Consider the following 14,719-nt stretch of genomic DNA (forward strand, 5'->3'; position numbering starts at 1 on the left):
ATATATTTTTGAAGATTTGTCTGTTTTTTCAGGGTGTTTGGGGCATAAATCTGAAATCTAATTTCCAAAGTAACAATTACTGAGATTCAAAAAACTTTGAAGATGTTTGTTTCTGGTTGATAAAAAACAAAGGCATTCCGTGCTAAAGAGGGTAGCCCTTGACAGGAGCAAATCTATACTTCTAGAATTTTTGCATTGTTTGTGTCTTTTGGGTAGCTTTAAATAATGATGTCTTTTTCTCACCAGGTGGTGTCAGCAGTGGATCAGAAGTTGCTTTACAGCTGACACAAAAAAATGCTTCATACTTGGATGTTTTTGAATAAATTTTTTAAAAATCCAAACTTTCTAATGGAGAGAGAAGGCGTATGTGAAAATACAAATATACAAAATCATACCAGATAAAAATCAGAGTAGTACACAGATAGGTCACTGCCTTTGCTATCAGTGCATTAGTTTAATGGTAATGTACTTGATAGCAAGTTATGAATATAAAGTAAGTGAACTGCTTTCAGAATGCTTTGTGTGTTTTGAAATTAATACTTGCGTTAGCAATAAAAAGTCTATGAAGTATTAAATGCATACTTAGACCTGCCAAGGGATGTCACTGCAGATGATCAAATGTTGGATGAGTGTTTCAGCTCAAAACCACTAAAGTTTTGAGACTTATTTTTTACTTTATTTTTCTGCTGATGTATCTGTTCATATGACATTATGTTGGCCCGTGTATTTGACATTATTTTTCTGTTCTAGGTTATCTTCTGGGGAGTGAGGACTATTATTCTCATGACCGTTGTGTCCTCATCAAAGCCAAGAATGTAACACGCTGTGCTCTGGACTTTCGAGATGGAGAAGAAGTTGCAACGGGGTTTAAAAACATGTACTCTACTAATTTATTCACAGAAAGAGCTATAGATCTTATAGCCAATCACAAAACTGAGAAGGTACAGTCGGCAGCTGTTTTGATAACTTTAGCACTAAATAATGTTTTTTAGAAAGTTAATGAAATATTAATGGAGAGACCTGCACTCGAGCTGTAATTTGGGGCTTTTCAGCAAGGTGCATAGAGCTAGATGTGAGAAGTAGCACTGGTAAAACTTGCCTTGTCCCCTGTCAGAATCAGCCTGCGACCCCGCTCCATTTCTTTTTTAATAATGCAAGTAATGAATTTATAGAAATGATTTAGCATGTAGTTTGCAGGGAATGGGAAGTTTAATGGGAGAAGTTTCATAGAAAGAAACTGTTAACAATTGTGTTATGACACGGCTTTGCAAAAGTCCTTTATGAAAGTTTTATTAGTTTATGCTTAGGGATTAGAAGAGAACGAATCAAAACACAGTGCCTGCAGCTGTTGATGTATCAGGGCTGCTTTTGCTGCAGTAACTTTTGCATTTAATATTTTATGTTCAACTAATTTTCACTCTATCCCTTCCACCCCAGCCCCTCTTTCTCTACCTCGCTTTTCAGTCTGTCCATGAACCTCTCGAGGTCCCTGAAGAATACATTAAACCATATTCCTCCATTAAAGATGTGAAGAGGCGCCATTATGCAGGGATGGTGACTCTTATGGATGAAGCTGTAGGAAATCTTACTGATGCTCTGAAAAGATACGGTCTTTGGGACAACACGGTTCTTGTTTTCTCTACTGGTGAGTTAATTTAAATATTCTTTCAGTAATAACTTTGATATAGTGTCTAAGAAGCTGACTGCAGAGACATCTGGCCCTTCTGTCCTTCCTCCATGTATTTTCTAACTACAGAAGAGTGACGAAAGTGAAACAGGACTTTATACCAGAAGGAGCAGTTTCCCTCTCCACTCTTACAGGTTTCTCAAGCATTGTAAAGATAACTCTGAAGAAGTGCCTGTGCAAACAAGGAATACTCCTCTTGAGTAAAAACAGCATGGTAAAAGCTGAGGAGTGCAGTGAAGTTGGAGGCATCTTACTTGCCCTTGCAGTTACTGATTATCTGTCAGAATTGAATCCTTACTGAGAAAGATCTGCCAAATTAACTTGTCCTCAGCTATAGGTAGCTGTCTGATCAGTTCGCAAATTGCCATGTGTTGCATGGAGCACGAAAGCCAGAGAGCAGTTTGAAGCCAAAACTCTATTTCCCTTACGTTCATGTAACATGTAATTTTGTCTTGCTTGAAATAATTTCACTGGCACCTTACTCCCATGAAGCAAAGCTCTGTTAATAAAAAAACTTGATAAGTTATGATACGGTCTAGGCTGACAAATTACAGGCTAAGATTTTGTACGTACTAGCACAAGATCTGGTTTCTAGATTATTAGGGTAATGCAAATAATACATTACAAAGAAGCTCCTTTGTTTCCAAATTAGGAATGGAACAGAACCTTTTTGAAATACAGCTGCTTGGCTGGGTTTCAGGAACATACTTCATGTTTGGTTGGGAGTGGGAAGTAGCCTTTCAATGCTTACAGTTGCTCTTTTGCCCAGGCTTTACATCTTAGGGCTGTCAAAATGGCAGATTAATTTTCTATGAATGCTTTAAAAAAAGACAAAACAACAAAACCAACAACAACCCCCCCAAACCCCAAGTTTTGATAAAAATGCAGTGAAGTGTTTTGAGTTTAACAGCTGCTTCCTATAGCACTTGGAATCTTGGAATTTTATTTTGAGTCCAAACCTGTTTGCCTTGTGGTTACATTTGTGTCCAGGGTTTGGCTGTAACAGGATTTGATAGCTCTTGTATGCCTGTTTCTGTTTACGATGTTTTCATATTTAGAACTGAAAGTAAGCAAAGCCATATGGAAAATTATACCAATATTTATTCCATATGGAAAAAATCCAGTCTTTGCTGATGGGGTCCTGGTAGAGTTATTTCAGTAATATTTGTTCAGTATGTTGTGGAATAAAACTAAAGTCATCTGAGTTGGAATTACAGGGTATGACTACATTAAAAAGACAAATTTTGGTTTTTTCTTTATAAAACATCTTTTTCCAAAAAATGAGAGTATGACCTGCTTTTAACAGTAGTTATCTTGCTATCAGTTACAGGTATGTTTCAACAAGAGTCAAACAGTCAGGAGAATCCAGTGTGTGTCCTGTCTAATGGGACTTATCTTGAGTTAACTGACATTTTGAACTGCCAGGAGTGGAATTTAATATGATTGAAATACAGGGAAATTGGGCCTAGATCAAGCAGGTCAGAGGGCAGTGATTTGTTTTTTTTTAGTGTTCTCTCTTCACTTCAAACAACTGTTCTTTACAGGCATAAAACATTGCATGCATTAAAGACCCAGTTTCCAAAAAACAAATGTCAAAACTGTTAAGCATTAAAAAAAAGGAGAAAAAAAAAAAGGAAGCATGAAATCTCTCCAGCTTTTCTATATTATATTTATTGCTATTGCAGATGGTGTGTTTTAAAATTGGCCCTGGAAAGTGGTTGAAAAGAAACACGAGAGGGTCTGCAATTGTTGAGAGAGTTGTGCTATGTGACATCTCTCTGCACAGCTTCCAAGTCCTTTGTGACTGGGAGTCTTGGTGTGCACTGGTAGCTATAATACGGGTATATGTGTATAAAATATTACCTTCAGCTCTTGAGGGCATGCCTGCTCAAGGAAGCTGTGCCCCCTCTCACTGCCCCAAGTACTCTCCTGGGACTGGAAGACCCTTTTCTTGCTTGGTAGAGCAAGAGAGACGCATTTTCTTTTATGGTCAGAAATTCTCTTCCATAAAGTTCTTCCCATGCTGTGGGGTTAAGAATGAATTTAAGGATTTAAATGAAGATTGCAAGGGAGAATTAGGGAAGGATAAAGTGTATCCATAATTTTAACGAGTAGTATCTACGTTGTTTCCTCAGCACAGTAGTTAACAGACTGCTTTTATGATCCTGTGTCTTTTTCTTATAAACCTGTGTGGTTTGATAACTGTAGTGTTGGAAACCTGTAGAGGAAAAAGAAGTGCAGACCCTTCTTTATGGTATATTTTTCTAGGTTCATTACTATTCTCTGTGTAGTTGTGGCCAAAATTGAGACTTGGATGAGTGCATCTCTCACTGCTTCAAAATTCTACCCCTCCCCCCAAATAATTTACAAGTGAGCATTTGCTATTGTGTGCTGTACCACGTAGCATTGCAACAAGCATACAGTCTTCCGGTTGATTCCTTCACTGTGAACTCTCGACCCCAACATTAGAGATCTCTTTTTAGTGAGTGCTCATTGAAATACTCTAGAACATGACATAATCTTTGCCCTCATAGTAGATTTATTTTTATTAAACTCTTTCCTGTTTCTTCCTATTTGTGTATGTTATGGCTCAACCACGATTGCCTTCAAAACATGCCAGTTGGCAAATGGAAATACTGCACATTTTAAAAGGGCCTTATAAAATATGTAGAACTCCAGTTCTTCTTTAAAGTGGCCTGATGGAGACACCGGGCCAAAAATGAAGTAATCTGGTCATTAGCAATGCCTGATGCCATCAGTATATTGTGTAAATCAACATCTCTGGTGTCTTGTTGAACAGATACACAAGCTATTTCTGCACATAAATAAGAAAAAGGAAAAGAAGAGCTAGTTCAATGGTATGTAGTGTTATATTTGTGTATCAAGTGGTAGCTTGAAAAGTCTTGACTGGTGCGATATGAAAAAATTTGCTTTTATGAAGCAACTTTCATACTGCAGATACAAGTTAGTCTGCGCTAATGACATCAGTGGTGAAAATTAAGTCATTGCCTTCTCAAGCAGCAATGTCGTGGGTACCCATGGCCTTTTATCCACCTGAAATAAAAAATAATGGGTTTGTTTAATTTATTTAGGAAGCATAAGAGACTGTAACTACCAATTTTCCTGAAGAGGACCTTGATTTAAAATAAATAAAGGACATAAAAAACTTTCAAGTGGTTCACATTTATCCCAGCACTACTAACACTGGCTTAGAGTCCAAGTTTTACTTCAAATATAGACCTATGATTTGAGGTAAGAAGTGGGGATTTGCTGTGAATAGTATATGATTATAGTTTCTCCAACATATTACAAGTAATTTTGGTGGAAACTTGCCAACATTAGAGGAAAATAATCTGACCCCTAATTTCAGTTCTGTATTAAAGCTGCTGTGCTCTGGATTAGTGCTGTAGTGTCTGGTACTTGCCATAAGAGGGCTTTGAAGAGTAAAATATGTGAACTTTTCTCTTCAAGCCTTGGTTTACATTGCTAAGAGGAAACCGCATAAATCCTTTCCATAATGGAACATGTGACACTGATGACTGTTTTCACTCCAAAAGAGGTCTTTTTATCATTTTAGAATTACGATTAATAAGAGCACAGATTGTTCCAGACATATTAACTGGTGTTTATACGGTCTCTCACACCCCAAGAGGTTTTTTCCCCCAAAATTTCATATTATCCTCATAAATATTTTCCTTAGTCTATCTCTCTCTTTTTTTTTCCTTCTATTTTTTAAAATTGCAGCCAGTATATTGTGGCTTTTGTCTAACAAAATGTTGGGATTTTTTTTTTTTTTTTGCTTATTTCCAGCTCCTACTTTGATAGAAACCAGGGATCTGACTTTCACTGGTTCCCTGAGGCCAGTTTTTAATCTTCTCCCTGATGTCTTTGTTCCTGAATGAACTCCTGCTCATTCTCTTTTGCTGGTAAGGGACTTCAGGGAGACTTTTAATTTTAGATTGTCCAAGCCAACTGAAGGACAGATTGGTTAGAGCAGTTGTTCTCTGACTGTGGTGTTAGAGGTGCTGATTTTGAAGGCTGGGTTGTCAGACTTTTTTTTAGTAAACCTGCCCAATTGCAGATCTGAAGACTGGATGTAATTGGTCTTGTCAGGAGGTTCCGAGAGGTTCGGTGCATTGCCAGTGAGGAAGATGCCTGGGTGTCTACTGCCTGAGCATCTGCTGCCTCCTAAGTGGAAACAAGCATAGAGGACTTACCTGCCAGCACCTTCAGTCAGGCTAGTTATCCAAGTCCATATATTCCCAGATATTACTTTTCTATTTCTTGATTACTAAAGCTTGTTATTATAAAAGTTGTGGCTGATCACTGTGCTTGCATTGGCCAGAGTTGTTGCATTTCAGTGCTAAATTGTGAAAGGTGCATGTGGTTGGTGTTTTGTACTCCAGTGTTAGCTTTTATTATTTTTTGGGGCTTTTTCCACATTAAAGTATGGGTGGTAAGAATAAATTTTTCAGAAATAAAAGAATAGTTTCTCTGCTATATGATGCAGATAATAGTAATGAGACATCTCAACTGCATTGTAAGAATGTATTATTAAAGGCAGAAATGTTGTCTTATGATGAAAGTTAGTTTCAAAATGAAAACTGAGATGATGTTGATAGTCAATGTATTGATTTCCCCACCCCCCCTCCTGTTTTAAAATACTGTGAAAACCCAAAATGTTTTGTAGGAAACATTTCTCTTCCCTCCCTTCTAGCTTTAATCCCTCCCCATCTACCCTACTTTTTCCATGCCAAACCTAGCACTCCAAACCCAAGTTCCTGAACAGAGGGTGACCTTGTGCCAGAGTCATTTGCTTCTTTTTTGATTTGTGTTTAAAAATTCCAATATAAGTTGAATCTTAATTTTTTGCTTACGGTTTTGAGCAAATGCCAGTGCTTAAAGTGAAGTTCACTTGTAAGATGAATTTAAACTATGATTACTACTAAACTGTACTACTTTGTTCTCCATAATAGTGTTTAAGAAGCTATTGCTCTATGTGTCAGAATCTTCTAAATCGAAATCAGTGGTCAGGTTCAATGTTCTGTCTCTGGGACACGTCCAAAGTTTTCTTGACTCTGTCTCATTTAACTTGCTTACTGCAGACATATGAACAGTTTGTCAGGTTATTCCCGTTGTTTTTCAGTTAAAATTTCCCCCTGTGCTTCTCTTGTGTTTAGTAATGGGGAATGCTAGCGTAGACCTGACACAGCAGGGTCTGTAACTACCAAGACCTCTTTAGTTACTGAGACTGCTTACAATCAAAGCAGTAGCCTGGAACCATCTGCACTAGGATCGCTCCTATCATGAAAGCTGTACTTGAGAGGAAAAAAGAAAAGAAAAAAAGGATAATTCAATAGGATGAAAAAGGACCTTGTGCATGCAGCTTTTGGCTAAATTTTTAACTATTGGAAACTTGTGTACATCAAATGCATTTTTTTCCATGAGATCAACTCCCCCCTCCCCCCTTTTTTTTTCCTACTTTAGAAAAATTGGGAGAATAAAGAGACAGTTCTGGTGAGTTACAAAAAAAAACCACAGAGGCTGATTTATCTGAGCACAACTCAGTAAATGTTGCTCTGTTAACGCTCAGTAAAGTTGCTCAGCAAACGGTGCTCTGATGCAGGAGAGGTATTGTGTTCCCTTGGTGGAAAATAAAAGCCCTGTGGGTGTATTTAAAGTACAACAAGAATTACATTAGCAGAGTTTTATAGTAGGAGGTGTGGTTTTCTCTTCCTATTGTCCCTTTAATGGAAGGGCTTTCAGGAGTTCTTCCATCACACAAACAAAAGGATCTGTATTAAGCACTAAAAATATAATAAGGCATCAGTACTCTGAAGATGCTTTTTGGAGTGGCTTTTCTGCTGCTAATAGTCACCTTCAAGGTTACTCTTTCCACTAGGAGTATACAGCATCAGACTGAAGTATACAGCAGATGTTTTTTCATCAGCTGATCTTAACCAAATTATTTTGGTTCGTTTCATTGGAATTATATGTTTTGTGTTAGCCATCCGAGGGAGTGTGCTTGCATTTCTGTCACAGTTGTAGCATGACTGAAAAATGCAGCAACAAATGGATCTTTCAGATGCAATCCGAGTAAGCAGAGAAGAACTTGAGTTCAAATTAAGGGCAAAGTTATTCTCTAATTCATGCTGTGAGTCTCTTATCCATATTGTAGATCTCTGATGTGTATTCTGTACTTTTTTTCTTTTTCCTTTCTTTTTTTTTTTTAATGGAACCTCAATGGGAGTTCCGCACTTGGAACATACACAGAATAAGCATTATTCATGCTGTGAAGATCAGAGGGAAGAAATTTTCCCCAAATGTGATCCTTTACTGCTATTATTGACAGCGCTCTCAGTTTAACTGTGAGTCACAGCCATGAGCTTAAATCGCACAAAGGAAGGGCTCTGAAGTCCTGTGACCTAGACTCTCAGCAAGAATGTTGGAGGTCAAAAATGAGATGCATTTACAGAGCTGTGCACTGAAGCTGTCTGGTGCTTGCTCATATTGTGTCTGGCACTAGTAAGTGCTATTTAATTCCCTTTCATATATACAAAATTCACCCCAAATATTAAAAAAGGTTTTTAAAAAATAAAAAAGCAACAGCTAAATTCCTGCTTGTTTTGTTGACTTTGGCAGCTGATTGTAGTGTTACATCCAAACTTCTGTGTACGAGGGTTATGCATGTAGACTTGTCTCCTGCTTATATCCATCACTTCATTTTTAAATAAGTACATATTAAATGGTATGTAGTGGTATCATGTCCGCTAAATAACTGTGGGAGTTTTAAACTATTATATCACTGTTGCTTGTAGTTCCCCTTCTTTGCTTTTAATAAGTATGAACTATCAACTGCCTCCATAATTTCAACAGTATTTAAACCAGAATCATATAAAGCCCAGTTTTGCATTATGGAAAAGAGATGTTGTCACTTCATGTCACCAAAACTGATGGGGTTTGGCTTTCCTGTGGTCTCCCCAGCAGAAATAGGCAACAGCAAGAAAGATATAGGGATATGGGGTTTTTTTCCCATCTTCTGTCTTTTGTTTATCTTTGTTTGAGGTTGTTTGCGTGTTGCATGTTACTCCTTCTATTTATTTTTGGTTGCAAACTTCAGAAATTTTCTTTGTAGAAGTATCATAGATAGTGTGAGTCACTTCACTGACATGCTCTGTTTTCAACAATACTGAGACATTAACATTAACTTGGCTTCTTGAACTCTGTAAGTTACATATGAAATAATTTCACAGTTAACCTTTAATATACTTTCCAGTTCTGCTTCAGTTGGATGGACTCTCACACTGACTTCCATATGGTTCTGATTAAGTATAAGAGCATGATTGCTCATAAAGCCCCAGTTCTTCAAAGGAGCATTAGATATATAACATGTAACAAATGTTTACAAAATTAAACTGTGGATGAATTGGATATGCCATGTTATTTCTCCCACCTTTTTCTATTCTCATTACACCCATTATTGTTTAGTTGCAGATTAAAGGGACCTATATGGTCACTAGTGTTCAAGGTTGAATTGCATTTGATCTTTAAAATGCAATATTACAATATCAGAAAGAAAAATAAAAAACCCAGTACTAGGAAACAAAACCAGAGTTACACAAAAGGGAGAAAAGCAATATCTTTGGTCATCCAGTTTCGTGTCATACTGTTTTGGATCAGTGAGACAAAGGTAGTTGGAAAATCTGTCCTCAATCTGTCATCCCCTATAATTCATCCTCTGTTAAGAGAATTGTGCTGCCTGGGTGATGGAGGCACAGTGGTAGGATTGCTTTAGATGCTGTGAGATTCAGGATTAGAAGTGTGTTTCTGTTGTTGCTGTTTACAATGTGTTGTAAAATCTCCTAATGTAGTAGCACAGGAAGAAACGGGGAAAAAGTCCCAAAATGGTGTGGGTTTGAGTTTCTCTTTAAGCTTTCATCATTGTGTGGGGAATGTGTCAGAAACTTGAGGAGAGGGAAGGAATTTGGTCCTTTCTTACTTTACTAGGACCCGGTGGGTATGGGTTTCTGTCTGTTTCTCTGATTGCCCATCTCAGGTATCCAAATGGTGAAATGTTTTCCACTTTCTTTGGGAGACTGTCTTTTAATGTAACAGTGCAGGTGATTTCAAAAAAGCTTAGAAAAAGCCTAGGTTGGATGAGGCTTTGAGCAACCTGGTCTTGTGGAGGGTGTCCCTGCACATAGCAGGGGGGTTGGAACTCATCTTTAAGGTCCTTTCCAACCCAAACCATTCTATGATTCTATGAAACTGAGTAGATAAGCTTTTTCTGGTTTTCCTCATAACTCTTTCTTGCACGACTTTTACTATTTCTTCCTTGTCCTGTATGTTGTTTTAGACTACTGCCATGAATTTACAAATATGTTGGATATTAAATTACCAAATACTATTAAAGGTACTAAATGTTAAGATATAGCCGAATATATGCCATTTGCTGATCATCTAATTTCTTAGCCAAATGAACAAAGGAGATGGCTACAGCATCTCTTTTGTATATTGCCTTATTCTTTTAGAAACTAAATTTCTTCTGTAGCCAGCTTCAGTGTCCTGACTTTACTCTTCACCTGTCCAATGTGCCTCAGGACTGCAAACTCTACCAGTGCATTGAACTATAGGAGAGCATACAAAAACTCTGGTGACAATACTTAGCTTTTTATCAATTTGTATTTCAGTATTTCCTTAAGTAATTGGTTAATAGAACAAATGGAAATAGACTGAAGTTTGAAATTTTATATTCAGAAATTTTTAGATTTCCATTATAATGTTGTTTTTTGAACAACACAGAACTGTCTCACAAAAATCTTTCATATTTATTTAGAAATATTGCTTCTCAAAGGAATTTACTTTGTTAACTGTGGACAGCCCTTGCTTCTATGATTTCATATAGAAAGAGAAAGAAAATCTATCATTGATTAACTTGGAAAAGATCCATGCAATAATGTCTGCTCTGGGTTAAGAATTTGGAAGAAGCTGCAAGTGTTGTGAGATATCCTTAGTCACATAAGTAGTATCTGAAAAAGATTATTTGAATCCTTGCTGAGATGTTCTGGATCTGTTTTCCTTCTCTACTTTTTCATTTTTTCATACCTATATGTTCATATAAACTGTGGTTTCTTTAGTACATCTGTTTTATTTATTTATGAATATTCCAGAATTAAACACATGTGAGAGAAGGCTGAGGTCTACAGAAGAACCAGAGAACTTACAAATAAAAGTTCCACAAAACTGTCTTTCATATTCTTTTCTCTGTCTCACTTTCCATTATTCCATATTATTCTTGTGCATAGAATATAACAGATCTGTATTTGTGGATGATTTCACTCTAGCCTGTGTAAAGGAGTAAGATTTTCATTCTCTGCCTAAATTCGTGGAAGAGTAAAACCAGCAGAATCTACTCGGAGTGTCAGAATATAAATGTGCTGAATGCCAAGGAAACCATACATTTTACAGGTTAAAAAACCTACAAATAAATACTAAAATCCATAAATGCATGTTAGTAATTGCAAATTACAATTAATTTGTAGTAAGGTATTGTATTAGTTAAAAATTGTTTTACTTTAAGAGTGGAAAAGTTTTATATCGGAGTTTTGATGTGGCTGATCACCAGTTTCTCTAAGACTTAGAAGGGATTTAAGCTTAGGTGGGCCTAGTGTTGTCCATCTCCTGTGCATGGAGAAAAGAAGGATTTTTTCTTTTATTGAGGAAACAGGGTTGGGAACTATAAAGGAAGGTTTTCATATTGGAAAAAAAAAATCTGTAAAATAGCTAAGGCTAGAAGATGGAAAGTGTCCATCTTCAGAGCTAGTAAAGTTGAGCAGTGCGAGTTTGAAAGTAAGGGTGTACATTAGTTGTGGAAGGTGACATTTGGCCATGGGTGAGTGTATCAGATCATGTAAATGTCTGACGTGAAACTGGCTTGGAGAGCTCGTACTGCAGTGTCTGTTGCAGGTTACTTAGATCTTTGTACTAATGCTGGAACTAATAAGTTAATTTCCCCTCCTTTTGTAAGTATCCTTGTTTGTATTTTTCAGTTCCTTACAACTCAGTCTTACTCTTTCCTCTGCTTTCTCTATATGTTTCTACTAATTGTCTTTATGACCTTTGCAAATCTCTGTGTCTCTGGATACCTTCGTGTGCCTCCTGTGACTGGAATATCTGTCTCTTACTATACAGCATGTATTTTTACACTTCTGTTTAAGCAGGAAGAAACACTCCCACTTTTTATCTGAACTTTGAGCACTGCTGCCATGTGGAATGCTGCCTGTGCCTGCTCTTAGGTTTGACTTCTAATTGCATTTTCTCAAGTTAAAATATAGCCAGAGCTGTGTGTACATTGAATTGAGGTGGCCCTGAATCCTTTATTAAGATTCCAGAGTTGCCTAAACTTGGCTGGGAAGAACCAGAAATCTGTGGCAGTGATTTAACTTATATTTTAGAGTAATCACTTTAAGCAACTATATAAAGCATATAAACTATATGCAGCATATAAAAACAAATAATGCAGCAGCTGTAGTGAATGTTTTTCATTATTAACTTCTTGTATAGAATCTACATGTTTAAGCTATGAAAAAGGTTATTACTGGTCACTGCAGAGAACTGCATGTATTTGAGCATTGCATTATGATGTCTTGCAGGAAGATATTTTATCAAATTAGCAATGAAATACTTAGAATATGCTGGCATCTGATATACAAAATTTAATGACAGTTTTAAGAGTCTCCTTATGTCTGCTTTCTGTTTGCGCTGCAGCATTGTAACCCATCTTGCAATCAAATAAGCATTTGTAAAAAGTGGATCTTAAGAATTACATCCTATGCATGCTTTTTTGTCAAGTCCAAATTTTTTTCAATGGTATTCTTCCATGACTGTTCTCATGGAGGTAAAAAAGTGTCTTCCATTACTTTTCTCATGAAAGCTGTACATAGTTGCAGTTGTGGCTGCAAATTATATGAATTAATATCTGCCTACTTGTATGTATCATGCATTACACTGCCATCAAGCTGTATTCCAGTGATTTCAATGGACTGAAAAAGCAAAGCCTTTGTTTAAAACTGTAATAATTAGATTTTACTGACCACAAGTGGCTCACATTGGTGAGGAGATATAAACTGCTGCTGGCCAACAGTTACAGTTCGTTAGAAAGTCAAAGGTAGCAGAAAGAATGCAAATACAAAAAGAAATAGAGGGAAAATGTGTGGCTTGGGAGGAAGAATAGCCATGTAGACAGTGATGGTGATGAGTGGGACTAAGGTTAGGGACTTTTTCTGCCCACAGGTGCCTCCCTTCACACATGATTGCCCCTGAGGTGTCAGCTGCATTCAGGGACTGTGTGTGGCTTCCTGTGATTCTCTGCAAGTGACCTTGGGTAGCTTGAACATTTTTAATAGTTACAGTGGTTTTGGTTTATTAATCTGGATGATTTTGATGGAACTGTGTTAAGAGTAGGCACACGTGCAATTATACCAGCCTTTTTTAGGAACTGTTGACCTCGTGTGCAATCTGAGGGCTTTTAATTAGCTTAACTCTTTAAATTAGTTTAGTCAGAGCCAACAGAGCACATCTTGCTGCAGCCTAAGGCAAGCAAAGACAGAGGCTTTGGGAAAACATGGACCTGAAGACCTTGACTAATTTAATGGGTCACTTATTCCATAATCCCGAGAGAGAATTGAAGTTGGATTTTTGAAGAATTAGTAACTCCTTTGCCAAAGTCGAAGTTGGGGGAAGATGGGACTTCTGAACTCACGTATACAGGTCAGGTAGTGATTACTCAGGAGAACAGAAGTCCTTATGAGGAAGACAAAACTGCAGTGGCAATTGTGGAGATTGGGGGAACCCACCAGACAGGATGCCACCATCCCCTCTTGTCTCACTGTTGTTTACAGTAACCCTGCCCATTTGACAGACATAGTAGATCTTTCCTAATGCAAGTTTGGACTGAGCAGGCTGAGGTAGGATCATGTGAATGGTTGGTCAATAGACTAAGAAAGAGATCATAAATTCTGCCTTTGGTGGCATCAGGGATGACAAGTGATAGCAGGCAGGCTCCTTTTGTAAGCACAGGTTGAACCATAAAGTGGATGCACTTTATGGCTTTAATATCACTACATTAGATAGGAATTTGCAGAGAAAAGAAGGCAAGATGTCTTCTGAAAATGAAAGGATTAACTTATTTCTGAAGTATGGGTGTACTGGGAAACACTTGGCCATCCAGAGCTAAAGCTCTGTTTATAGTGAAATACTGTCTTTTTGCAAAGGAATCTGTTAGTGCATTATGGATTTTTCTGCTTCTTTCCTGGTATCAGAAATGGAACAGGAAACCAGTTAATCTGTAAAGGATAGAGTTTCCAGGATAAACTTTCTAAGGATTGATCAGTAGGCACAAAACCATCAAAACCAAAATGCCCACTAGAAGCAAAATATGAAAATTGACTATTCTTTTGAAGTCTACAGTTGTTTCAGTTGCGCATAAGAAGAGCTCTCCTTTGAATACTCTGAGAATTATGCATGTGTTTGAGGACTGAATGTGGTCTGTAAACCTAGATAGTTGCCAAGAGGAGAGATTTCACAACTTCAGGATTCAGGAAATATGATCAAAAGTGTCAGAAAGTTCAAGGATGATGATGTTGGAGAAAGGTTGGATCTTGCCAAGAGGAAGTTGCTGGTGACCTTACTGAGCTACGATGGTGTCTTGCAGGCGTACTGCAGAGGTTCAAACATGGGAGCAGTTAGAAGAGGGCATGTTTTGGCACGTAGCTGGGAAAAAAATAAATCACAAAGTTGGAATAAAATAATCATTATTAAGTTAAAAAGGTTGAGTTTAAATGCTCCTTCTTGTCACTCACTTGAATGTAGCATTGATATGACAAAATTAAGATGGAGGAGAATATTAGGCAGACTGTAAACACTAGGGCTTTTTCTGTTTATTTGGAGAAAATAGGTTCAGTTTTATGCAACTTAACATCCCTTTTCTTAGATTCAGCAGTGTATTATTCAGTCATTGTTGCCTGTCACCCA

The 14,719-nt window shown here is 37.3% G+C and overlaps 1 protein-coding gene across 1 annotated transcript in view; it reads left to right on the top strand.

Annotated features, from left to right (window-relative positions):
* Positions 1–654: 654 nt before the first annotated feature.
* Positions 655–14,719, top strand: part of ARSB (arylsulfatase B) — a gene marked incomplete at both ends in the record, with an annotated part of 35,927 nt that continues 21,862 nt past the window's right edge. The window contains 3 exons of the mRNA XM_010078946.1: positions 655–670; positions 750–941; positions 1,438–1,645. Coding sequence (XP_010077248.1) covers positions 655–670; positions 750–941; positions 1,438–1,645 — 416 coding nt within the window. The remainder of the gene's footprint in view (positions 671–749; positions 942–1,437; positions 1,646–14,719) is intronic.

The sequence above is a fragment of the Pterocles gutturalis genome, unplaced genomic scaffold, assembly GCF_000699245.1.
Source record: "Pterocles gutturalis isolate BGI_N339 unplaced genomic scaffold, ASM69924v1 scaffold24633, whole genome shotgun sequence".
NCBI lineage: Eukaryota > Metazoa > Chordata > Aves > Pterocliformes > Pteroclidae > Pterocles > Pterocles gutturalis.